This window comes from Triticum urartu, chromosome 7, assembly GCF_003073215.2.
Source record: "Triticum urartu cultivar G1812 chromosome 7, Tu2.1, whole genome shotgun sequence".
Taxonomy (NCBI): Eukaryota; Viridiplantae; Streptophyta; class Magnoliopsida; order Poales; family Poaceae; genus Triticum; species Triticum urartu.
This window is the reverse complement of record NC_053028.1, coordinates 208,332,832-208,357,851: the sequence shown is the minus strand read 5'-3', so window position 1 is coordinate 208,357,851 and position 25,020 is coordinate 208,332,832. Positions and strand designations below refer to the sequence as shown.

General features: G+C 47.3%; 1 protein-coding gene across 9 annotated transcripts; it reads right to left on the bottom strand.

Moving 5' to 3' along the window:
• Positions 1-20,211: 20,211 nt before the first annotated feature.
• Positions 20,212-24,773, bottom strand: LOC125520355 (stress protein DDR48-like). 9 transcript variants are annotated; one of them, XR_007288635.1, is made up of 7 exons: positions 24,412-24,773; positions 22,898-23,275; positions 22,504-22,789; positions 22,313-22,399; positions 22,180-22,226; positions 22,033-22,101; positions 20,212-20,659 (listed from the first exon to the last, which is right to left on the bottom strand). XR_007288635.1 is itself a non-coding variant. In XM_048685252.1 (7 exons), exons 2-7 carry the CDS (start codon positions 23,192-23,194, stop codon positions 20,410-20,412), a joined length of 1,029 nt encoding a protein of 342 aa, XP_048541209.1. In that variant the 5' UTR covers positions 23,195-23,275; positions 24,412-24,772; the 3' UTR covers positions 20,212-20,409. The 9 variants fall into 9 exon arrangements, 6 of the variants coding, with proteins under 6 accessions (XP_048541209.1, XP_048541210.1, XP_048541211.1 ...); XM_048685252.1 differs by having other exon boundaries at positions 22,180-22,193; positions 22,313-22,789; positions 22,898-22,947; positions 23,026-23,275; positions 24,412-24,772; XM_048685253.1 differs by lacking the exon at positions 22,504-22,789 and having other exon boundaries at positions 22,180-22,193; positions 22,313-22,449; positions 22,898-22,934; positions 23,026-23,275; positions 24,412-24,772.
• Positions 24,774-25,020: the final 247 nt, after the last annotated feature.

Sequence of the window (25,020 nt, the reverse complement as noted above, 5' to 3'; positions counted from 1 at the left end):
ATTGCATTGATTGTGCTCTTCCTTGTTTGCCGGTAATTGTCCCCTCTTGGTAGACGCTGCTCCGACGATACGATCGATGACACCGATGGAGAACTATATTATATTTAGAAGTGCCAGGCAAGCAAAAACCCCTTGTTCATTCCGATACAATCCCACTCTCTCGCTCCTGCTCTCCTTTACTGCATTAGGACAACAACGGTTCAAATGTTACATGTTGCGGTAGCTGAACCCCTTTCCTCTGCATGACCTGTCATTGCCACAGTAAATAGATGAAACCCACTAGCATGAGTAGGAGTTGTTTGAGCCTTGATGTGCCTACTCATTCATGTTTGTTTGTCATGCCTGCTACTGCTTAGAGTTGAGTTAGGTCTAATTCATCGGGGATGAATTGGAATATAGTGAACATGTCCTACTGTTGAGAGCTAAGTGTGTGAACACGATTTGGTAAAGGTGGCGGTGAGAGGCCATGTAGGAGTACATGGTGGGTTGTCTCATTGCAGCCGTCCTTAGGAACTGAGTTCTGTGTTTGTGATCCATGAACAGCTACTACCATGCATTGGAATGCTTAAGTGCCCCTCTCGACTTATTAATCAACCTGATCTCTGTCCAGGAGTTGCAACTAGTTTCTGGTGTTTGTAGGTAGTGTTAGTAGTCTACCAAGTGGCACCCGGTATAGGTGGGCTTGGGACAGACTAGGCACCGTGGCCCAGTGTACCAAGTGGCACCCGGATGGTGGGCTTGGGAACCCTGTACACATCGTTTGGGGCCGTGAGCGACACCCCGGCCGGATCTCCTTGCGGATGGAACCCGAATAGGCGATAAACCTGGACTAGAGACTTTTTGGTGAGTCAGGTCGTGGCCGACTCCCTCGCCAGGCTTCCGCTTGAAGGTTGCCGAGATACACGACGTGTACATGGTGGTAAGTGGCGAGAGCGTGTGTGAAGAAGTACACCCCTGCAGGGTTATCATTATCTATTCGAATAGCCGGATTCCTCGGATATGGAAACTTGGACCCCCTGCATAGTTCATAGATAAGTGAAAGTGGATACTCTAAAATGCGCAAGATAAGCGTGAGTGCTATGGATCGCGTTCTCGTAGGGAGATGGGAGCGGATCCATAGTTGAGTATTGATATGGTGAATATGTGGACTCGTGTGCGCCACCTCAACAGAGTTCTTGCAGTCGTAGTTCAGGATAGTCACCGGGTCAAAGCTGGCTTGCTGCAGTCAAGCTCCACCACCTCTTTGTTGATACCGATGCATAAGTAGTTAGTTCTGATGTAAGTCTTGCTGGGTACAATTGTACTCATGTTTGCTTATTTTATGTTTTGCAGAGAGACTTCAGTCTCGCTAGTAGTTCCACGTGGACTTCGACGTTTAGGTTGTTACCTCAACTATGATCTTGTGTCCTTGGGAGGGTCTTGTAGATAGTCAGGCTTCTCAGCCTTTTTCATTTGTAGATGTCTGTACTCAGACATGTTAAGCTTCTGCATGTGCTTGTTGCTTGTCTGCTCTGTATGTTGGGTCATGAGACCCATGTTTGTAATACTTGGCTCCTCGGAGCCTAATGAATAATACTCTGAGTCGTAGAGTCTTGTTGTGATGCCATGTTGTATTGCACATGTTGAGCATATTGTGTGTATGATTGAAATGCTTAGTATGTGTGGGATCCGACAACCTAATTGTTTATCCTTGGTAGCCTCTCTTATTGAGAAATGTAGTCTTGTGCTTCCATGAGTCATAGTAGTCCGCTACAGCCCGGTTCACCAGAGTCCTGCTAGCCCAGCACTACTGCTCCGGAACACTTGACTGGCCGGCATGTGATTCACTTTGTTCCTGTGTCTGTCCCTTTGGGGAAATGTCACGCGGTGACATCCGGAGTCCTGCCTAGCCTGCTACAGCCCGGGTTCCCGGAGTCCTGTTACCCTAGCGCTACAGCCCGGATTCACACGTTGCTGACCGACATGCTCGATGTTGATTCATGTATGCCTGTCCCCGTAAGTTATTGCCACTTCGGGTTCACGACTAGTCATGTTGGCCCGGGTTCTCTTTCATATGGATGCTAGCGACACTATCATATACAAGAGACAAAAGGCGCAAACGGTCCCGGGCCATGGTAAGGCGACACCCGTGGGAATACCATGCGTGAGGCCGCAAAGTGATATGAGATGTTACAGGCTAGATCGGTGTGACTTAGAATCGGGGTCCTGTGATCTATTCGAATAGCCGTGTTTGCGGTAAAGGACTTCTAGGTTGCCTATAACAGTTCATAGACAAGTGAAAGTGGATACTCTAAAACTCGCAAGATAAGTGTGAGTGCTATGGATGGCCTTCTCGTAGGGAGACGGGAGCGGATCCATAGTGGTGTATTGAATGGTGAATATGTGGACTCGTGTGCGCCACCTCAAAAGAGTTGCTTGCAGTCATAGTTCAGGTTAGCCACTGAGTCAAAGATGGCTTGCTGCAGTTAAACTCCACCACCCCCTTTATTGATACCGATGCATATGTAGATAGTTCTGATGTAAGTCTTGCTGGGTACATTTGTACTCACGTTTGCGTATTTTATGTTTTGTAGAGAGACGTTAGTCTCGCTAGTAGTTCCATGTGGACTTCGACGTTTAGCTTGATACCTCAGCTACGATCTTGTGCCCTCGGCAGGATCTGGTAGATAGTCAGGCTTCTTAGCCTTTTTCATTTGTAGATGTCTGTACTCAGACATGTTAAGCTTCCGCATGTGCTTTGATTTGTATGCTATGATTGTTGGGTCATGAGACCCATGTTTGTAATATCTCGCTCCTCGGAGCCTAATGAATAAATACTTGAGTTGTAGAGTTATGTTGTGATGCCATGTTGTATTTACACATATCGAGCATATTGTGTGTATGATTGAAATGCTTGGTATGTGTGGGATCTGACAATCTAGTTGTTTATCCTTGGCAGCCTCTCTTATGGGAACATGTAGTCTAGTGCTTTCATGAGCCATAGTAGTCCGCTAAAGCCCGGTTCACCGGAGTCCTGTTTCCAGCACTAGGAATTCATAGAAAATCAACCGTAGCTCAGAATGAAATAAATTATATATGAAAAATGATCAGAAAAATCCAAAGAATCTGTTTGTGGCATTTGCATGCATGTTAGAGCAACTTATATCCTCTCTTTAGGACAATTCAATTAAATGGCATTTAAGAAAGCACATATGGGGTTTGAATTTGAACCTAGGGTTTAAACCAACTTCATTTAATATGATTGCTAGTTGCATTAGTTCAATCAATAGCATATTGCCATGTCATGAGCATGCATCATATTGTTGCATTGCATTGATTGTGTTTCCTTCTTATTTGCCAGAAGTTGTCCCCTCTCGATAGACGTGGTTTCGATGATGAGTTCGATGACACCGATGAAGAGCTATACTATCTTCAGAAGTGCCAGGCAAGCAAAACCCCCTTGTTCATTCTGATACAATCCCACTCTCTCGCTCCTACTCTCTTTTACTGCATTAGGACAACAACGATTCAACTGTTACTTGCTGCGGTAGTTGAACCCCTTATCCTCTGCATGACCTGTCATTGCCACAGTAAATAGATGAAACCCACTAGCATGAGTAGGAGTTTTTTGAGCCCTGATATGCCTACTCATTCATGCTTGTTTGTCATGCCTACTACTGCTTAGAGTTGAGTTAAGTCTGATTCATCGGGGGTGAATTGGAACAGTGATGAACATGTCCTACTGTGTGTGAACTAAGTGTGTGAACACGATTTGGTAAAGGAGCGGTGAGAGGCCATGTAGGAGTACATGGTGGGTTGTCTCAGTGAAACTGCCCTCAGGAACTGAGTTCTGTGTTTGTGATCCATGAAACAGCTACTACCACACATTGGGCCCTGAAATATGACCCCGCTCGACTTATTGACCCCTCTCGTCCTCTGTCCAGGAGTTGCACCTAGTTTCTGGTGTTTGTAGGTTTTGTGTTGGCGGCCGTGCATAGCGCTGACCCTAGGGGTGGGCTATGATGTGGTAGATACACTGTGGTCGGGTATGCCGAGCGCCCGTTTGGCGTCTCGGGACCCTGTACACATCGTTTGGGGCCGTTGAGGACACCCCGGCCGGATTTCCTTGCGGATGGAACCCGAATAGGCGATAAACCTGGACTAGAGACTTGTGCGGTTAGTCAGGTCGTGGTCTACACCCACGTCGGCTTTCGCTTGAAGTCTGCCGAGGACATGTCATGTGCAGACGCTAAGTGGTGGAAACATGTGTGAAGAAGTACACCCCTGCAGGGTTATAAATGATCTATTCGAATAGCCGTGTCCGTGGTAAAGGACTTCTGGGTTGCCTATAATAGTTCATAGACAAGTGAAAGTGGATACTCTAAAACTCGCAAGATAAGTGTGAGTGCTATGGATGGCCTTCTCGTAGGGAGACGGGAGCGGATCCATAGTGGTGTATTGAATGGTGAATATGTTGACTCGTGTGCGCCACCTCAAAAGATTTGCTTGCAGTCGTAGTTCAGGTTAGCCACTGAGTCAAAGCTGGCTTGCTGCAGTTAAACTCCACCACCCCCTTTATTGATACCGATGCATATGTAGATAGTTCTGATGTAAGTCTTGCTGGGTACATGTGTACTCATGTTTGCCTATTTTATGTTTTGCATAGAGACGTCAGTCTCGCTAGTAGTTCCGTGTGGACTTCGACGTTTATATTGATACCTCAGCTACGATCTTGTGCCCTCGCAGGATCTGGTAGATAGTCAGGCTTCTTAGCCTTTTTCATTTGTAGATGTCTGTACTCAGACATGTTAAGCTTCCGCATGTGCTTTGATTTGTATGCTATGATTGTTGGGTCATGAGACCCATGTTTGTAATATCTCGCTCCTCAAAGCCTAATGAATAAATACCTGAGTTGTAGAGTTATGTTGTGATGCCATGTTGTATTTACACATATCGAGCATATTGTGTGTATGATTGAAATGCTTGGTATGTGTGGGATCCGACAATCTAGTTGTTTATCCTTGGCAGCCTCTCTTATGGGAAAATGTAGTCTAGTGCTTCCATGACCCATAGTAGTCCGCTACAGCCCAGTTCACCGGAGTCCTGTTACCAGCACACGAGAACCACCATGGCCACAGCTACCCCCTCGCCCCTCTGTTGTGCCCACGAGCTCCGTGTCGTCTTCCTCGTCCTCCCCACCGAGCTGCGCGATGCCGGACGCCCTCGAACGCCCTCACCGCCATCTTCTTCAACCTCGGTCGCCGGAGATCCCCCTCGCCACTCCGCTCGCTCCGGTGCTTCCCCGAGCACGCCGAGGCCACTCGTGCAGTCAAACTCCACCACCTCTTTGTTGATACCGATGCATAAGTAGTTAGTTCTGATGTAAGTCTTGTTGGGTACAATTGTACTCACGTTAAGTATTTAAATTTGATCATTTAATTGCTATAAATAATGAAAATGCCCAAATAATTCTGAAAGTGGTTGAGGGCTATTGGAAATATTTTCATAAGTGCCCACAATTATTTTCAGGGTTTCTGAAAATGCCTTAGTATTTTATTTAACTCAAAACAATTACAGAAAAATAGAAAACAGAAACTAAATTAGGAAAGAGAGAGAAGGAACCTCACCTGGGCTTACCTGGAGGCCCAAGTGGCCGGCCCAGCCCACCACCGCAGCACTCTGTCACCTTCCTCGTGCCAATAGGCAGAGGCGTTTTCCCACGGCGCGCCGGCACGCGCCAGCCACCTCCTTCCTGCCTGGCTGCCCCCTCCTTCCCCTAGATGTCTCTTGCGACGCCACGCACCCCCTGCACCGCTCCCCTCTCCCCCTCGACCTCTCCCCCTCCTCTGGCTCCCTCTCTCCTCCCCACCGAGCAGAGCCCGTCGCCGCCGCTCGCTGTTGCCGTGGCCACTGCCACTGTCTCGCCTCGCCGACGTGTCCCTGAGCTCCCCCACGACCTCGTTATCCTCCCCGCCGAGTCGAGCAACGCCGGACGCCTCGAAGCGACGTCCACGCCATCTTCTTCAACCTCGGCTCACCGAGATCGACCCCGCCGCTCCGTCCGCTCCAGAGCTTCCCCGGGCCGGCTGAGCTGCTCATCTGGACCGTTGTGAGCACCTGCCCCTTCCCCCTTGCTCACCCCCTTCCTTCCCGCTCGCTAGCTGCCGTCCACGTGAACCCGAGCTCCGGCCGCCGCCATGGCCGGTGAGCACCGTGCTTCCGAGCCCCTCCACTCGAACCAGTTGCTCCTGCATGATTCTTCTGTTCTTTACATGCTGCCTAGCACCTCCATTCGCTCTCCCTCGAGCTGCAGCATCGTGCCCGCGCATAGCCGTGCTCCGGCCGTCGCTGTTGTCATCGCCGTCGCCGCTGCAGTCCGACCCAGCACCGCCCACGGCCACCAACCGAAGTGCCTCCTCGCGCAGCAGCCGTAGAGACCAACCCCGCCTCCTCTCGTCGCCAGAATCGCCGGAGCGAGTGCCGCCGCCGCATCTGTGTGTCACCGGCGGTTAGCCGCCGACGTGGCCACTTAATTTGTGCCTAAACACCCAGCTAATCACTCCCTAGAGCCACTGCCAAGTGGGCCCCCATGCCTAAATAAATTAGTTTAACTTCTCTCTTAAATTAGTACTAATCTCAGAGGGCCCCGCCTGTCACCGTTGCTTGGCCACGTTAGCATTGACCAGACCCACATGTTAGCCTCTGTAGTTGACATTGTGTCACTGACCAGTGGACCCCATTAGTCAGGTTTGACCAGGACCCGTCTAGTTGACCTGCTGACATCACCTTGACGTAGTGCTGACGCAGTAAAGCTTTTTCTGGAATTAAAATAAACCAGAAAATAAGTAGGAATTCCAGAAAAAAGTATAGACTTCAAAAATTCATATAAATTCATCCGTAACTCAGAATGAAATAATTTATATATGAAAAATGATCAGAAAAATCCAATCTATCCATCTGAACCATTTTCATGCATGATAGAACAACTTATGGCTGCTATTTAGGACAAATCTTATAATGGCATTTAAACCTTCACATATGGAGTTTGAATTTGAACCTAGGGTTCAAACCAACTTCATTTAACCTGTTGCTAGTTGCATTAGCTCAAACCACATCTTATTGACAGCTTTGAGCATGTCGGTCAGCAGCGTGTGAATCCGGGCTGTAGCACTGGGCTAACAGGACTCCAGGGAACCCGGGCTGTAGCAGGCTAGGCAGGACTCCGGATGTCACCGCGTGACATTTCCCCGAAGGGACAGACACATGAACGAAGTGAAACACATGCCGGCCAGTCAAGTGTCCTAAGCAGTAGTGCTGGGCTAGCAGGACTCCGGTGAAGGATAAACAACTAGATTGTCGGATCCCACATATAGCAATACACGTCACACGTACGCATAACATGCAAGTATGTGCTGTACATAATGGCATCACAACATAACACAACTCATATAGATAAAGGCCCAGAAGAGCCACATAGCATTAGATACAAACAGGGGTCACATGACCCATCATTCAGAGCATACAAGCAACGGAAGCATTACATGTCTGAGTACAGACAACTACAAAAGAAAAAGGCTAAGCCTGACTATCTACAAGTCCCTCCCAAGGGTACAAGATCGTAGCTGAAGTAACAAGCTACTCGTCAAAGTCCAAGCGGTACTACTAGTGAGACAGATGTCTCACCTGCAAAACATAAATAAAGCAAACGTGAGTACAAAGGTACTCAACAAGACTTACATCAGATCCTATCATACATGCATTTGTATCAAGAAGGTAATGTGGGGTTTAGTTGCAGCAAGCCAGCTTTGACTCAGTGGCTATCCTGTTCTACGACAACGAGAAACTTCTTTGAGGTGAGGCAGCGCACCGAGTCCACTAAACACCACATCAAATACACTACTATGGATTCATCCTCGTCTCCTTACGAGAAGGCCGTCCACAGCACTCACACTTGTCTTCAGCATTTTAGAGTATCCACTTTAAGTTGTCTATGTACCACCTAAGCATCCAAGAAGTCCATAACCGAGGACACGACTATTCGAATAGATCATGATAACCCTGCAGGGGTGTACTTCTTCACACACGCTCTCACCACTTATCACCATGTACATGTCATGTATCTCGGCAACCATCAAACGGAAGCCTGGCGAGGGTGTCGGCCACGACCTGACTAACCACACAAGACTCTAGTACAGGTTTATCGCCTATTCGGGTTCCATCCGCAAGGAGATCCGGCCGGGGTGTCGCTCACGGCCCCAAACGATATGTGCAGGGTTCCCAAGCCCACCTCGCCGGATGGATCTACACTTGGTACACCGTGCCACTTGTGCCTAGTCTGTCCCAAGCCCACTTGGCCAGGTGCCACTTGGTAGACTACTAACACTACCTACAAACACCAGAAACTATTTGCGACTCCTAGACAGAGATCAAGTTGGCTAATAAGTTGAGAGGGGCACTTAAGCATTCCAATGGGTGGTAGTAGCTAGTCATTGGACAACATACACGAAACTCAGTGCTTAAGGGCAGTTCCAGTGAGACAACCCACCATGTACTCCTACATGGCCTCTCACCGCTACCTTTACCAAATCGTGTTCACACGCTTAACTCTCAGCACCAGAACATATCGTACCACTCCAATTCATTCTCGATGAATCAGACCTGACACAACTCTAAGCAATAGCAGGCATGGCATGGCAAGAACACAACATGGCTCAATCAACTCCTACACACGCTACTGGGTTTTAACTATTTACTGTGGCAATGACAGGTCATGCAGAGGAATGGGTTCAACTACCGCAGCATAAAGTAGCAGTTGAATCGTTGTTGTCCTAATGCAATAAATGAGAGCAGGAGCGAGAGAGTAGGATTGTATCGGAATGAACAAGGGGGTTTGCTTGCCTAGTAGATCAACAAGGAAGGCACTCCTCCTCAGACAGGTACTCTGGAAGGGTCTCCGGAGCAGGGCGTGTCGAGAAGGAACGGTGTCGATAATCAAACACAAGCATATGCAACAATATGATGCATGATCATGGCATGAGTATGTGATGTGCTTTGAGCTAATGCATTTAGCATTCTAGTTGGAAGAGGTCCATTTGAACCCAAGGTTCAAATGCAACTCTAAATTAAATCTTTATGAATGCCATTTATATGTTTTCGCCTATACAGCAAGTATAAGTTGGTTAGACATGCATGAAACAGGTACAGATGAATAGATTTAATTTTTCTGATAATTTTTCATATATAAATTATTTCAATCTGAGCTACGGTTGAATTTCTATGAATTTTTGAAGTTTTGAATATATTCTAGAATTTCCTGATTTAATTTTAAACCAGAAAATGAATAACTACGTCAGCATTGCGTCATGCCTGCGTCAGCAGGTCAACGGAGCTGACCAGGTCAAACCTGACGTGTGGGGTCCACACGTCAGTGACCGGTTAGTTAACAGGGGGTTATTAAACTAATCTAATTAAAGGATTAGGGCGCCTGGGCCCACTGTCAGCGTCAGGGATTAGTTAAACGGTGATTAGCCTTAAGCTAATCACCTGTCAGGCCGGGCCCGCACGTCAGGCCGGCTAGGGTCGTCGGCAGCAACCTTTGGACGCGGCGGCGTCCACGCTGCAGGGCATGGGGACGTCGGCTGGGAGCACCGGGGCGTATCCCGTGCTCTCCCGCATATAGTGGGGTAGGTAGGAGGAGGAGGGGTGGCCGGAGACGACCGCGGCGAGGTCATCCGTGGTGGCCGGAGCTACGGGAACGGCGGGTTCGGCGCTACGGGCACTAGGGGGGCTGCGGTTGGGTGCAAACGATGCGCCGGAGGGCACTGAGAACGGCGGTGAGCTCGGTTGCGAGCTGTGGCAGCTGTGGCCACGGCGGCGACATGAACGGCGGAGCCGAGCTCTCGGCCAAGGTGGCCGACAGGGCTAGGGGGTGCTCGTGCTACGGGGCTAGGGGAGGGGGTAGGGGAGCTCACAGCGAAGTCGAAGGCGTTGTCGGTGAGCTTGGGGAGGACCAGTCGGCAACAAATTTAGCGGCAGGGATCCGCGGCTCCGACGAAGGGGATGACGGTGGTGGCGATGCTGCAGTTCTCCTGGCGTCGTCCAGCTCGACGAGGAGGCGTAGTCGAGGGCGGCGGTGCTCCTGGACAGCAGCAAGGGACGGGGCGGTGGCTATGGTCGCGGTGGCTCACGGCGACGTGCTGCGGTGGCATTCGGGCGCGGGAGAGAAGACGAGTAGAGGAGAGGAGAGAGCTCGGGAGAGAGTGAAGAGAGGCCAGGGGGCTCGGTGGAGCTCTCTGGGGTGGATAGCGCCGAGGGGAAGGGGGGCAGGCAGGCAGGAGCGTGGTGTGCATGCGCGCGCTCGCCGTGGCCTCCTTCGCCTCCTCCTGGCAAGGTGGAGGATGACTGGCTTGGCCAGTTGGGCCGGGCCAGGCCGCACAGTGCTGGGCCAGCACAGGAGATGGCCGCAGGTAAGGTCCAGGTAGGTTTTTCCATTTTTGTTTTTCTTTTCTATTTTTCTGACATTTGTTTGGTTTAATAAAAATACTAAACCGTTTTATTTTCTTATGCCAATTTTTGCAGGGGCTAGTGGTATTATTCCAGAGATCCTCAACTACTGGCATAAATTTTGGACATATATTATATATATATCATATATATATATCCAAGCAATTAATTATTGCATTAATTCCAAATGGCCAAAATAAATATTTATGAGTTCCTAAAAATATTGGTTTGATTTTTACCTCTGACCAATATTTGCAGAGAGCAACATGAACATTTTCTTGGACCTTTTTGGAGCAATTTTTATCTGGGTTATTTCCAGAAATGATTTCTGAGGGTTTCACAATCCCCAATTCAAATTTAAATGGAATTTGAACATGATGCTCAACTGACTAGCTGGTCTAGGTCATACCAGAACTAGGGATGTGACATCGTGCAGGCTGTGTTGTACATGGATGTAGTTCTGGTGAGAAATCTAAAAAAGGTTTCTTGTCATCTCGCAAAATTAGGTGTCATGTGCTTCAGATCACTGCAAGGGTTAAACAGCGACAACTATGTTGGGTCAGTCATTGGGGGCACATGCACGAAGACTACTCGGCTGCCATCTAGGTCAAGCCGGCTATGTTAATTAGGACATCTATCGACGAACCCCTTTTCTACGAGTTTATCTTTAATTTGAGCTTTGATCCTCATCTAGTTTGTCCGTCGGGATTCATCTTGTCTCCTTTGGGCAGTGAGGTTATGATTTCTTGTCATGTGGAATTTTTTCGTGCTATATGTTATAATCCGGTGCTTCAGATCAAAATGACAACAACTGCGCGACTGGGGCACGTGCATGAAGACTTCTCGATAGTCATTGCCAAGGTCAAGCCGGCTACGGCCGGTAGACAAAAGAAAACTAGTACTCCACTATATAGGCAGGAGCCTCTGTGCTTGCTTACTAGTGTTGCTCTCTTCACACTGTCTCGTCCTCTCCAGATCTAAACACGACAGCGGTGGCCACACACTCTCTCTCCGGATCCTCTCCGCCGGGGAAGGTGAGAAGGTGCAATGTTCACGCGGTCGTCCTCGGCGACGGCTCTTACCCACTGTCGGTGTCAAAACCGGTGGATCTTGGGTAGGGGGTCCCGAACTATGCGTCTAGGATCGATGGTAACAGGAGATGGGGAACATGATGTTTACCCAGGTTCGGGCCCTCTCTATGGAGGTAATACCCTACTTCCTGCTTGATTGATCTTGATGAAGATGAGTAGTAGAAGAGTTGATCTACCACGAGATTGTAATGGCTAAACCATAGAAGCCTAGCCTGTATGACTATGGTAATGAGTATATCCTTTCCGGACTAACCCCTCCGGTTTATATAGACACCGGGGGGGAATCTAGGGTTACATAGAGTCGGTCGGTTACATAAGAAGGAATCTTCATAGTCGGTCGCCAAGCTTGCCTTCCACGCCAAGGAGAGTCTAATCCGGACACAGGTACAGTCTTTGGCCTTCATGTCTTCACGGCCCATCAGCCCGACCCATGGATAACAGGCCGGACGCCCGAGGACCCCTTAGTCCAGGACTCCCTCAGTATCCCTCGAACCAGTCTTTAATAGCAAGGTGTTCGGCACACAAATTATCTTCGGCATTGCAAGGCGGATTCCTACAAGTGATGTATTCGGCCATCGGTTCAATGTCACTCTCCTCGACCTCTGCGCGTTAAATAACTTCGCCTTCCACATGTCAAGCAAAGGCGGAAGGTTAGGGTACTTTTGCAGATAACACCCCATCCATGCAAGGAAGAGCGCCTATTAAAGAGATTGGATCCTAGATCCATTCGGCTCCATGCAGAGGAAACTCCCTGGAAACTGCTTAGGAGAAACCATTCCAACATGGCTAGCGCCCCCAGCTCCTCCATCCGTTCCGGCCCAGAGAAAGGCGAATGGGAGAGGTGTTCAGTGTCCCACAGTCAATTGACGAAGTTGCAGACGCAGGGATTTCTTCGCCCCGCAGATCTGTTTCCTGTTCGAGCGGGGCTAGATTCCTTCAACGGTGAGATTCAGGAAGAGGACTTCCCAACCCATCCGGGGGAGAGCGAATATGTTTCGTCCCCTACCTGCTAAGGGGCGTTGGATTTCCCATTCACCCGTTCCTCCGAGGGCTTCTGGAATACTATGGCCTCCAGTTGCACAACTTCACCCCTGCCTCCATTCTACACATCGCGGGATACGTCGCTTTATGCAAATTATTCCTGGGTATCAAGGCTCATTTCGAGCTATGGAGGAAGTTGTCATGTCTTGTCCCGCGTAATCACGAGGGGTCAATATTAGAAGTGGGCGGAGCCAAAGTATGGCATATCGCTGATACCGGATATCTGTCCGGCACACCAAGGAAGGCACTCGAAGAATGGCCTTCCGGATGGTTCTATATCGAGCACGTCGCGCTTCCTGACCCAGTTCGAAAGGGTCTTCCTGAATTTGCGAGCGTTCCGCTGAAGAAATGCCACAGTTGGCGTCCCTGAAGTCTTGAAGAGGATGACAGCGCAGAAGTTCACCAGCTTATGAGCAAGATAAAGATGCTCGCTCAGTCCGGACTCACAATAATCAAGGTAATGGCGATCTCCATAGTGCGACGGGTTCAGCCGCTACAATATAGAGGGCTGCCCATATGGCACTACAATGGAGAGGATGACGCCTCCCGCTATGGCCGGAAGGGTCCGGATACCCCCGCCGTTCTGGCCAAAATATTGGCCGAGCTGTTTAAAGGGGAGGAAGAGGAGTTTCTTCGCATTAAGCGCAGAGATGGGTATCCTATGTATGATCCTCCTAGTTGGGTAAGCCTCAACCCCTCTATTCCACTCATTCCACTTCCGAATTACTTTTGATAAATTTCAAGTTTGTTTGTTATGACAGCACTGGCGGAAGGTCACCGAAGGACTTCATAGTCCTGCCCCACAGCCGGAGATCCACAACCGGGAGTTAGAGCCTGGGTTCAAAGAGGATCCGGATATATTCGTGGTGCTTGCGGAGGGAGTGTTTTACTAGACAAGCTATGACGGCACAGAAGTGGCCATCACCACCGACTACCCTGGCCTTCTTCCTGCTTCACATGTAAACAATTAAGAAACACCCTCTCTAAAAGAGTGCTCTTATTTTGCCTCACCCACCGCACTATATCGTGCTTCATACGGGAGACGTTCGGCGATTTCAAAGAGATCGGCTCCCGCGCCGGGCAAGCCTTCGAAGAGGAAGGCGGGTGAAGACTGATGTCTACTACACAACCTTCTTCTTGAAGACGTTGTTGGGCCTCCAAGTGCAGAGGTTTGTAGGATAGTAGCAAATTTCCCTCAAGTGGATGACCTAAGGTTTATCAATCTGTAGTTGGCGTAGGATGAAGATGGTCTCTCTCAAGCAACCCTGCAACCAAATGACAAAGAGTCGCTTGTGTCCCCAACACACCCAATACAATGGTAAATTGTATAGGTGCACTAGTTCGGCGAAGAGATGGTAATACAAGTGCAATATGGATGGTAGATAAAGGTATTTGTAATCAGAAAATATAAAAACAGCAAGGTAACTAATGATAAAAGTGAGCGTAAATGGTATTGCAATGATAGGAAATAAGGCCTAGGGTTCATACTTTCGCTAGTGCAAGTTCCCTCAACAATACTAACATAATTGGATCACATAACTATCCCTCAAAATGCAACAAAGAGTCACTCCAAAGTCACTAATAGCGGAGAACAAACAATGAGATTATGGTAGGGTACGAAACCACCTCAAAGTTATTCTTTCCAATCAATCCGGTGGGCTATTCCTATAAGTGTCATAAACAGCCCTAGAGTTCGTACTAGAATAACACCTTAAGACACAAATCAACCAAAACCCTAATGTCACCTAGATACTCCAATGTCAACTCAAGTATCCGTGGGTATGATTATACGATACGCATCACACAATCTCAGCTTCATCTATTCAACCAACACAAAGGACCTCAAAGAGTGCCCCAAAGTTCTACCGGAGAATGACAAGAAAAACGTGTGCCAACCCCTATGCATAGGTTCATGGGCGGAACCCGCAAGTTGTTCACCAAAACATACATCAAGTGAATCACGTGGTATCCCATTGTCACCACAGATACGCACGGCAAGACATACATCAAGTGTTCTCAAATCTTTAAAGACTCAATCCAATAATATTACTTCAAAGGGGAAACTCAATTCATTACAAGAGAGAAGAGGGGGAGGTGAAACATAGGATCCAACTATAATAGCAAAGCTCGCGATACATCAAGATCGTGCCAAATCAAGAACACGAGAGAGAGAGAGATCAAACACATAGCTACTGGTACATACCCTCAGCCCCGAGGGAGAACTACTCCCTCCTCGTCATGGAGAGCACCGGGATGATGAAGATGGCCACCGAAGAGGGATTGCCCCCTCCGGCAGGGCGCCGGAACGGGTCTAGATTGGTTTTCAGTGCCTATGGAGGCTTCTAGCGGCGGAACTCCCGATCTAATCTCTGTTCTGGAAGTTTTAGGGTACGACGATATATATGGGTGCAGGAAGTACGTCGGAGGAGCTAGGGGGGCCCCACAAGGCAGGGGGCGCGCCCTAGGCGGGGGGCCCACCCTCGTGAGCACCTCCCATATCTCCTGATGTGGAGTCCAAGTCTATCCGGTGGCTTTCGTTCCAAAAATAACTTCTCCAGTTGATTTCGTTCTGTTTCGACTCCGTTTGATATTCCTTTTCTTTGAAACACTGAAATAGGCATAAAACAGCAAATCTGGGATGGGCCTCCGGTTAATAGGTTAGTCCCAAAAATAATATAAAAGTGGAAAATAAAGCCCAATATTGCCTAAAACAGTAGATAATATAGCATGGAGAAATCAAAAATTATAGATACGTTGGAGACGTATCAAAGACATAGCCAGGCCTTCATCGCGGAGGTACATATAAACATGCTTTTCGGCGGCCACATCCGACTGTGACTCGTGTGTTTGTTTGGTTGCAGGAAGAGGGTTCGCCGAACTATGTCCGGGGACCCGGTCGGTGGTGTTCCCAACAACTGGGATTTAGATCCAATTGGGGAGACTGGGGCCGGTGCAGGAACATCGCCGGACTGCCCTTCGGCCGAGGGTTCGGAAAATATGTCTATCACCAACTTGGTGGTAGAGAGTGCCATGAACCATTGGCGCTACAGGGCTGTCTTGCGAGACCCCAAGTTCTCGGAGGAGGCTTTTAATGCCTTTAGCTTGGGCGATGCATACATCCAAGCTACTCGAGATGGGCTTAGAAGAGCCACGAAGCAATATCTGACACATGTGCAGGTAAGTTTTCTTTGTCAGAAAAGGATAACCATATGCCCATAGCCCCCGAGACTGAAAGCAGTTGGCACAACTGATTTAAGGATCGTTGTATGACCAGGTCCTTACAGAGAAGAATTGCTTGCTAGCCCAGGATCTGGAGCAGTGCGGGGCGCAGCTAAATGCTGCTACTGCCGAACTTGAAAACATTAAGAAGTCTTCTTCTGGTAATGTTCCCCTCCACCGAGGAACAATAATTGTATACCAATTGTGCTAATTCTGCTGCTGATCGCATAATAGGGTCGTCTGATCAACTTGAAGAGAAGTTGAAGATCACCAAGAGGGAGAAAAAGAGGCGAAAAGGCAACACGCCGCAGGCGAGCGTGTGCTGACCCGCGTCAGAGACGAGAAAAACAAGCTACAGGATTCCAACACTACATTGGGTGAAGAATTGAAAGATGTTCGAGCCTAGCTAGCCGATTCCGTGAAGGAGAACAAGAAGCTGCGGGGAGGCATATTCAGTATGTGTCCGAACTATTTTTAAAGTAGTTCAGAGATAAATGGGACTGATATAGTCATGTTTGCAGGTATACTGACAGGCTGTCCTGAAGAGGAGGTGTCCGGATCATCGAGTGATCTGATGCAAAGACTGTCGCAAGTGCACGAGCATGCCCGGCTGGCTATGCAGACCGTTGCCAAGGCCTTATGGCCATCCGCCTCCCCTCCAGGAAGTATGGAGGAGCTTCTAGAGCTGTTCAATGGAGCGCGGCGGCGTATCCGACTGTGGAAGATATCGACCTGCCGAGAGGGTGCGCGAGAGGCCTTGGCCATGGTGAAAACGCGATATACCAACCTGTATCCAAATCACATAGCCCGAGTTGGAACGTTAGGGTCAAATGGGGAAGAAATTCCTGTTAGTTTAGTATATGACCAAGTAGAGGTGGCCGCCAAATATTCCCAACAGGATTGTAAGTTAGACTGCCTATTGGAAGGTGTAGATGAGGAAGTGTTCGAGTCCAAATGACTGTGTACTTTCCTCATTATGTGGAACTCTAGCTGCATTGTATATCATTTGTCATGGCAGACCTTTTCGCTTCAATCTCCGGACCCGAAGGTGCGGAGTGTTTCTGAATACCGTCGCGGCCGAATAGGCCGGGGTATGCCTAGAAAACTAGGCGTAGGGGTCATAGTTGCTTGAACAGACAAGTTGTATCGGGCTAGCTATGTTATATTACATTGATATCGTAAGAAACATCTTCCAGAGAGAATAGTTCCGTTAAGGGTTCCTTTCCCTGGTTGTGCATGCATTTAATGTACATGTTCGAATTGTGATGCGAGCACCACCATTTGTATAATGTCCGGGGGTGCACAATGGAGTGAGTTTAGAAAACATATTTAATTCACCGACCTAATATTCCCTTAAGAACGCTAGCTTTCGGCTTCACCCAGTCTGAGGTACACATCCGGATGACCCGGCAGTAACAATCGCAGAGGTGCTCCCTTTATGCCCTAGCCGAACTAACGGGAACGTAGGGCATAAGCACAAGAGCCAGGCAACCCAGCCTGGCCAAAACTTAAGTCATATCGATGCATATAGTGGCAAAGAAAAGGTACATATGGAAAAACTCATATGTGAGGAGCTTAATGCTCAAGGAATGACAAGAACCTCTGTCCGAGAGGCCCCCAGGTACAAGTGACATACATATTTAGAGATGTATCTGTCAATGGTGTGCGGTCTAGCCGTACCAAAGCGTTAAAGCGAGAAAGAAGAAAGTAATCGGAAAAGAGAGAAAAAATAATGGAAACTACAGGGGAGGAGGAGACGAACAAGGGGTTTGGCGCTAGGCATAGAATCTTCGGAGTCTGGCCGCGTTCTAGGGGTTCGGCTTGAGTCGATTGTCTGATGCATCGTGAAGACGGTATGCTCCTCTGGTGACAAATTCATCAATTATCAAGGGACCCTCCCATTTGGGCTTGAGTTTGTCCTTTTTCTTCTCCAGCAGGCGCATAACGAGTTCGCCAACGTTGTAAGTCTTGGCCCGTACTTCTCTGCTTTGATATCTTCGAGCCTGCTGTAGGTAAAATGCTGAACGGGCTTTTGCGACATCGCGTTACTCCTCCAGGGCATCTAGGCCGTCCTGCCGATCAAGCTCGGCTTCTCTCTCTTTGTACATACGCACTCGAGGTGAGTCATGAATAATATCGCAGGGAAATACGGCCTCTGCGCCATACACCATGAAGAAAGGTGTGTACCCGATAGTATAGTTTGGCGTGGTCCGCAACCCCCATAGTACGGAGTCGAGCTCCTCAACCCAGTGCTTGTCTTATTCTTTCAAAGACCGCACTAGTCTGGGCTTAATGCCGCTCATAATAAGACCGTTGGCTCGTTCGACTTGACCGTTGGTTTGTGGGTGGTAGATGGAGGCGTAATCGAGTTTAATACCCAGATTAGTACACCAGATTTTTACCTCACTGGCTGTGAAATTAGAGCCATTGTCGGTGATGATGCTGTGCGGGACACAATAACGGTGCACGACACCGGATATGAAATCTATCACCGGGCCGGACTCAGCCATTTTGACCGGTTTAGCCTCTATCCACTTAGTGAATTTGTCCACCATAACCAGCAGATATTTTCTCTTATGGCTTCCCCTTTAAGGGGTCCAACCGTATCCAGTCCCTAGACCGCGAAAGGCCAAGTGATGGGGATAGTCTGTAAGGCAGTTGGGGGCATGTGGCTTTGGTTGGCGAAGAGTTGGCATCCGACGCAGCGTTGGACGAGGTCTTGTGCGTCTGCTCGGGTTGTCGGCCAATAAAACCTAACACGGAAGGCCTTGCTAACAAGAGCCCGAGCGGCGTCGTGGTGTCCACTGAGACCGGCGTGAATTTCCGCTAGAAGCTGCCGCCCCTCTTCTTCGGAGATACATATTTGAAGTACTCTGGTGGTACTTTTCTTGTAGAGATCTCCGTCGTCAACCTTGTAAGACTTCGAGCGCCGGACAATGCGGCGAGCCTCATTCTGGTCTTTGGGGAGCTCCTTCCTATTAATGTAGGCCAAGAAAGGTTCGTTCCATGGAGCAATTACTGCCATAATGAGATGGGCTGACGGTGTTACTTCGGTGGCTAAGCTGTATTCGGATCTGGACTATTGTTGCCGCCCTCCCCTTGCCATGCCACAGATGGCTTGAAATGCCTTTCCAGGAAGATGTTGGGTGGGACTAGGTCGCGCTTAGCGCCGATGCGAGCAAGGACGTCCGCCGCTTGGTTACTTTCTCGGGCGACGTGATGAAATTCAAGCCCCTCGAATTGAGCCGACATTTTTAATACGACATTACGATAAGCTGCCATCTTTCAATCTTTGGCGTCATTGTCGCCATTTATTTGAGATATGGCAAGGTTCGAGTCCCAGTGCACCTCCAGGCGTTGTATGCCCATGGATACAGCCATCTGAAGACCATGCAGTAGGGCCTCGTATTCGGCCGCATTGTTAGAGTCTCTATATAATATCTGGAGTACATACTGGACGACGTCTCTAGTGGGGGATGTTAACACGACTCCCTCTCCCAGCCCTGCCAACATTTTGGAGCTGTCAAAATACATAACCCAATTGGAATATGCGTCGTACTCTTTAGGGAATTCGGCCTCTATCCATTCGGCGATGAAGTCGTCCACTTGGGATTTGATGGCTCGTCGTGGCTTGTATGTTATGTCGAATGGAAGTAGCTCTATGGCCCTTTTGGCGATCCATCCCGTGGCATCGCGGTTGTTTATTATGTCATTGAGTGGGACCTTAGAAGCTACTGTGATTGAACACTCCTGGAAGTAGTGTCGTAGCTTGCGGGATGCCATGAAGACCGCATATGCTATCTTTTGGTAGTGCACTACTAGATATTTCATTATAACCGAGGGTCCAATCACCGTCGGATATTTTTTATCACCGTCAACTATTACTAAAACCGACGGTACAGTGTCGGCCATCTCCTGTCTGCCTTGCTTCGTCGGCCATTAGAGTAATGGCCGACGGTACGGTCGGGTAATTTTGTCACCTACGGTAGTAAGCCGACGGTGAGCCGTCGAGCATGTTACTGTGACCTGCTGGCTCACCTTAGCCCGACGACATTTATATCCGACGGTTCCTGGTCGGGCATTTATTGTCCAACGGTTATTGATTCTCCTCGGTTTTCATAATAGTCGACGGTACATTCGACCCATAGGACTTAGTTATACCCATGCGGAGAACCAAACCGTCGGCTAGTTAGATGGCCGACGGTGCATACAACCCTTCAGGAGACCTGTTAGTTGAGGGGTGAGCAAACACCGTCAATTTATGAATTCACCAACGGTCTAAAGTCCCCAATGGCATACTGTGTAACCGAGACATTTGTGCCACCTTAGGGCATTACTCACCCCTCATATATTGCTTTCACCGAGGGGTGTTTACACGTACAATAGCAATATTTCAGAATATTGGCATTTCAAATACATCTCATACACACAAGCACAAGGTATTGAGTTGCATCCGAATGGCCTTAACCATAAGTATCAAATGTCTGAATTCAGAACAAAATAATAACTGAGATAGGTCATATTTTGCGAAGATAAATTGTCCACTATGACAAATTGGTCCATAAGATAAAGTATTTCAAACATCTAACATAACTTGATTTTGGCATGACTTGAAGATCACTAGATTTTTATGGCCAATCATCATTATCATTGCCATACTCATTATATTCCTCATCTTCATAGTCATTATATCCCTCACCACCATAGTATGGCTCATCACCATATAGACTATCCTTGCCATAGTCATCATCTCCCTCGCTGCCATAGTAGTCATCCTCATCATCATCTCCATGACTGGTACTGCCTCCAGTCCTGCTTCCCATTCCCTAAGTAATGATAAAACTAGTTGTCAGTATAATTTAGCTAAAATTCAAGTGACCTACAGGGACCAAATATATTTTTTCTAATTGACAGGTAAGCTGCTAGCTGCTATTTAATAGTATGACTATCTAACAATATGATTGCCGGTTTTCCTTTTGATCCTTCACATGAGATTTTCACAGGAAACATGAATCAGCAGGAGGGCACTGTCCAAGTACAGTGGATATCTATCGGCAACCCAACTATCAACAGTGTTTACATTTTGCAGTCTCATGACACAGCCGAACAAGTAAACTAACAGAACACTATTGGCTAGTTCGAGCATATAACTAATTAAGAATGACATATTCAAAAAGAGGTTAATATAAATTTCCATTCAAATAATTTAATGGCAAAAGCTCACATAAAATTTACACCAACAATGTTGTAGATTATACTGCACATAAATATTTATTACATGATTTTTGTTGTTATACTTCACATATAGTATCTAGCATAGAGCTAATTGGAATTCTGAAACTAGCAATTTGGAATGATCATGAGCGTGTATGGTTGATCTTTAAGAGATATAGCAAGCGTCAGTTTAGCTCAAGTTTGTAAAGTACATTTGTGCATGTGATCTTGTTTCAAACAACAATCAAAAGCATATACTAGCTGCATGTGTCCCAAGGAAGAGTATTCTAATTGAAATGCGTCTGTATAGAGGGTTCAGCAAACATGGTCCAACCATGCTTAGGTAAAAAGGAAGAATATTCCTAAGAAAAATATTCGGGATGGTTAGCTAAAGTCTTTCCTGTGTACTAATTCTTTCCCTGCGACCTGAATATATTCTACATGAATTACAAATAAATTATTGTTCATACTGTCATATATTTCCCTATTGATGATTTTTGAATTAACATGCTTCAGTTTTGCGAATAAGAAATGGGAGCAAATTAAGATATGCGTGCAAACAAGGCATATGTACAGAGAAACAAGCAAACAAGGCATATGTACAGAGAAACAACCATGGCAATTGTAGGCTATCAAGGGTGGTCTTCACAACATTTTTTTCATATATGTGCAGATAAACTTGTTCTATCAACCATCAAGTATTTATATGCATTAGAAATCATTTCTCTTAGGTGATATAATCCTTTAGAGGAATGTGCCCATATAGTTAACCATGCATTTATTTTCACAAATCTGCAATTAAAACAATAAGGGATCTATTGTCTCTGCTACTACTATCCATGACCCATAATCCTGCAACTAACTTGCACACACAAATTCTTTCTTGATATCGTCTAAATGTGCTAATGTGCAAAGAGAAAACAAAATCGGTGGAACAAGGGGGAGGTCATCCGCAGACTTGCAGGCACGACGATAATGAACTAACCTTTGCAGGTTCGCTTTGATGCACATCACCTCGTCCCCTATGAATTCCGCCTTCCGAATCTGATGTAGACTGTGTATCATACACAGAAGACACATCACTTAATAGTTCCATTGCTGCAAGCCTACCATCTAGATGGGTTAAACTTACCAAGTCAGCCGCAGCTGATTGCATTATACCATCAAAGTCCACTCCCCCTTTCTCAGCCAATGACTATAAACATCAGCATGCCAGCACAACCCTATCCACTCAGACTCCAATTTATAAGAGAAGGAAAGATTACCTGCACAACAATCTCAATGCCTCGAAGACGCTTGTTCTCCCGCTTCAAATGTTTGTTCTCTCTTTCTAGATGGTCCTCCCTAGCAGACTGCACCGGTTGTGAGGCCATCACCCTTTTAGACTTAAACGTCGCCTTCTCTGCTTTGCTAAATAAATCATTAGCAATTCCCAGCCTGCCATGTGGCATTCTACCTGCTGCTTCATAGACGATTTGTCCATCTAAATCTAGGTGCTCCTCTTCCCAATTTTCTCCATGGGCATTTTTCATTGCCTTATCAAAATCCTCCTTTTCAAATAAAAAATTAATGTAAACTAAAGTTTTGTGCAAATAGTTGTCATGATGATTAAAATGAGCTAAGTCACAAGATTTCGCTAAGCCAACGATTGGCAGTTCTTTGACTGCAAATCTTCTCTTCGTCGGTCCCTCGATGCAAATTGTGCGTGTGAAGCCAAGCACCGGAAATTCCAGGGTCTTTCCCTGTTTTGAGTGTTTGCATTTCAAGAGTGTGAAACATCATCCAATGTAAATCAAACTTTCCTATCCTATTAAACATAAGCAAAAAGATGCTTGACGAAGATAGAGTACCAGGAATTGACGTGTGGCGACAGCATTTCTCGCACCGCTGCAATGGAAGACTGTATCCCCATTAGCAAGTCTGTTCCTCTTGTTTCTTAAGGATAACCCTCTAAATTCATCACCACTCCAATGCTCACATAGTAGACGCCAACCAACATCGGTACCAAAGTCAACTTTCTTTGCAGAAATTAATGCTTCCGTAGTTGGCCAACGGTTACCATTCTCATCCACTTCTGTTAGTTGTGTAGGCAATTGTCCCTTCTTCATTAATCTTTTGATGGCTGCCGCCTTTTCTTCATGTAGCATCTGCTTCACTTTCCTAGTAAAGTTCTCCTCCAAAACACCATCTGCCTTCTCTTGCTCCAATGGGTCACACTTGAAACGCCACTGCCAAAAACCATCCCAAAATATTTTTGTTAGTTACTTGTGCATTTGTGAAAGTGAGAATACGCACAAAAAATCAAAGCTTCCAACACTTCATAGATAAACCAAGTAGTTTTTTCATGTTTGTGACCAAAACAAAGAATTGTAACTACCACCCGTCCACCAGTTTTAGAATTCTTATTTCTAAATATAATATGGTCACCTCTATTTCAGAATTCTAAGTACGTGCTACAAATATTCTCTTAGGTTCTACAAATATTCTCTCTATTTCTTAAAATCAGTTCACGGCTAACATAGTATAGAAAGAAAAGAAAGAAAACAAGATCAACTCGTACAACAAGAAAACTTGCCAACCTAAAATTATGAACCGCCAACAAACCAATACTGATGCATCATGCAAAAAGAAAATTGCAATGTAGAAATAATGGACAATCAGCACAATCACGCAAGTCAGGAAGGAAGAAAAGTACTTAAGGGGGTGTGACAGAGACCAGGAGAGAGGGGAATGAGGAGGGAGATGAGAATGATACCGTGGCGCCCCACTGTGATCATCGCGTGCCGATTGATCGGCCATCACAGAGGAAGCAGAGGAACCCCTAACCACCCGTCGGAGTGGAAGCAGAGGGACGCCGGACACCCCTCGAGCTAGATTGGTTTGGATAACGAGGATGTGTTTATTTTCAAAGAGGACCAGGAGACTATGGCGGTTAGTTCAGGACCTGATTTGGTGCGTGGTGCGTCGGCGTGGGAGAATTTTTTGCTGGCCGCGCCAAGAAATCAGCGCCAGATTGTCAAATAATTCGGTAACAGGAGTCCACGGCTGCGAGGTGGGCACCAACCACTACGCGAGAAACATGAAAAAAAATAGATAACCACGAGGCCTCCTCAATGGATTAAATGGACTCAATTATATTATCCCATGAAAGCCACGGTACATATCAGGGTTCGAGTAGCAGTAAAACATGAGCATATCTCATTATCTCTACATCACATAATCGTGTCAATGTTGCAACAAATTGTCTCTGGTGTACGTCTTGATTAACTAATTAACCAAACAATCAGTCTCCACACTCAATTGTGTCAAAATTTCCTCAATTTCAGTTAAAAAAATCCCAAATTGCCTACTGTACTGTACTGACCTGAAGAGATTGGGCGTGGTTAGCTCGTGGCCCGCCCAGACGGTGTCAAGGAAGTCGCCGTGCTTGCAGGAGGCAGGGTCGGACTGGACGCGGCGGCGAGGTAGTGGAGGTAGCTCCGGGGCCGCCATCCCTCGTTCGTCTTCTCCGCCAGTGCGGGCTCTCCCCACCCAACCCCCGCTTCCCCATCCAGCTCATGGCGACACGGGAACCTGCTGTTGCTGCCTGCAGCTTGACTTTGGGGTCAAATCTGAGACGAGAGTGGAGGACGGTGGCAAGTCAGGTGACACATCTAGGCGGCGACCGGTGTTGAGAGAGAGGTGAATGTGAGCCGCAGGACTGAGGGGATATAAGCGGCGGGGCTGGTCAACGGCGCTTTGAGAATATCTAGTATAGATAACATCTGAGGAGGTATATATCAGAACATGTCTGATCTCCACCTGGTATAGCACGCTAGGCTAGCTTGTTTGGTCTTGGGTTCGAACCATGCGGTGCACTTAATTTTTTGCACACGCGTTATTAATTAATTATTAGTACGTATGAAATCATATAGGAGTACAATAACTTTTAACTTTTATTTTTTGGGCCATTTGGTTTTTAAATCCTATTTTT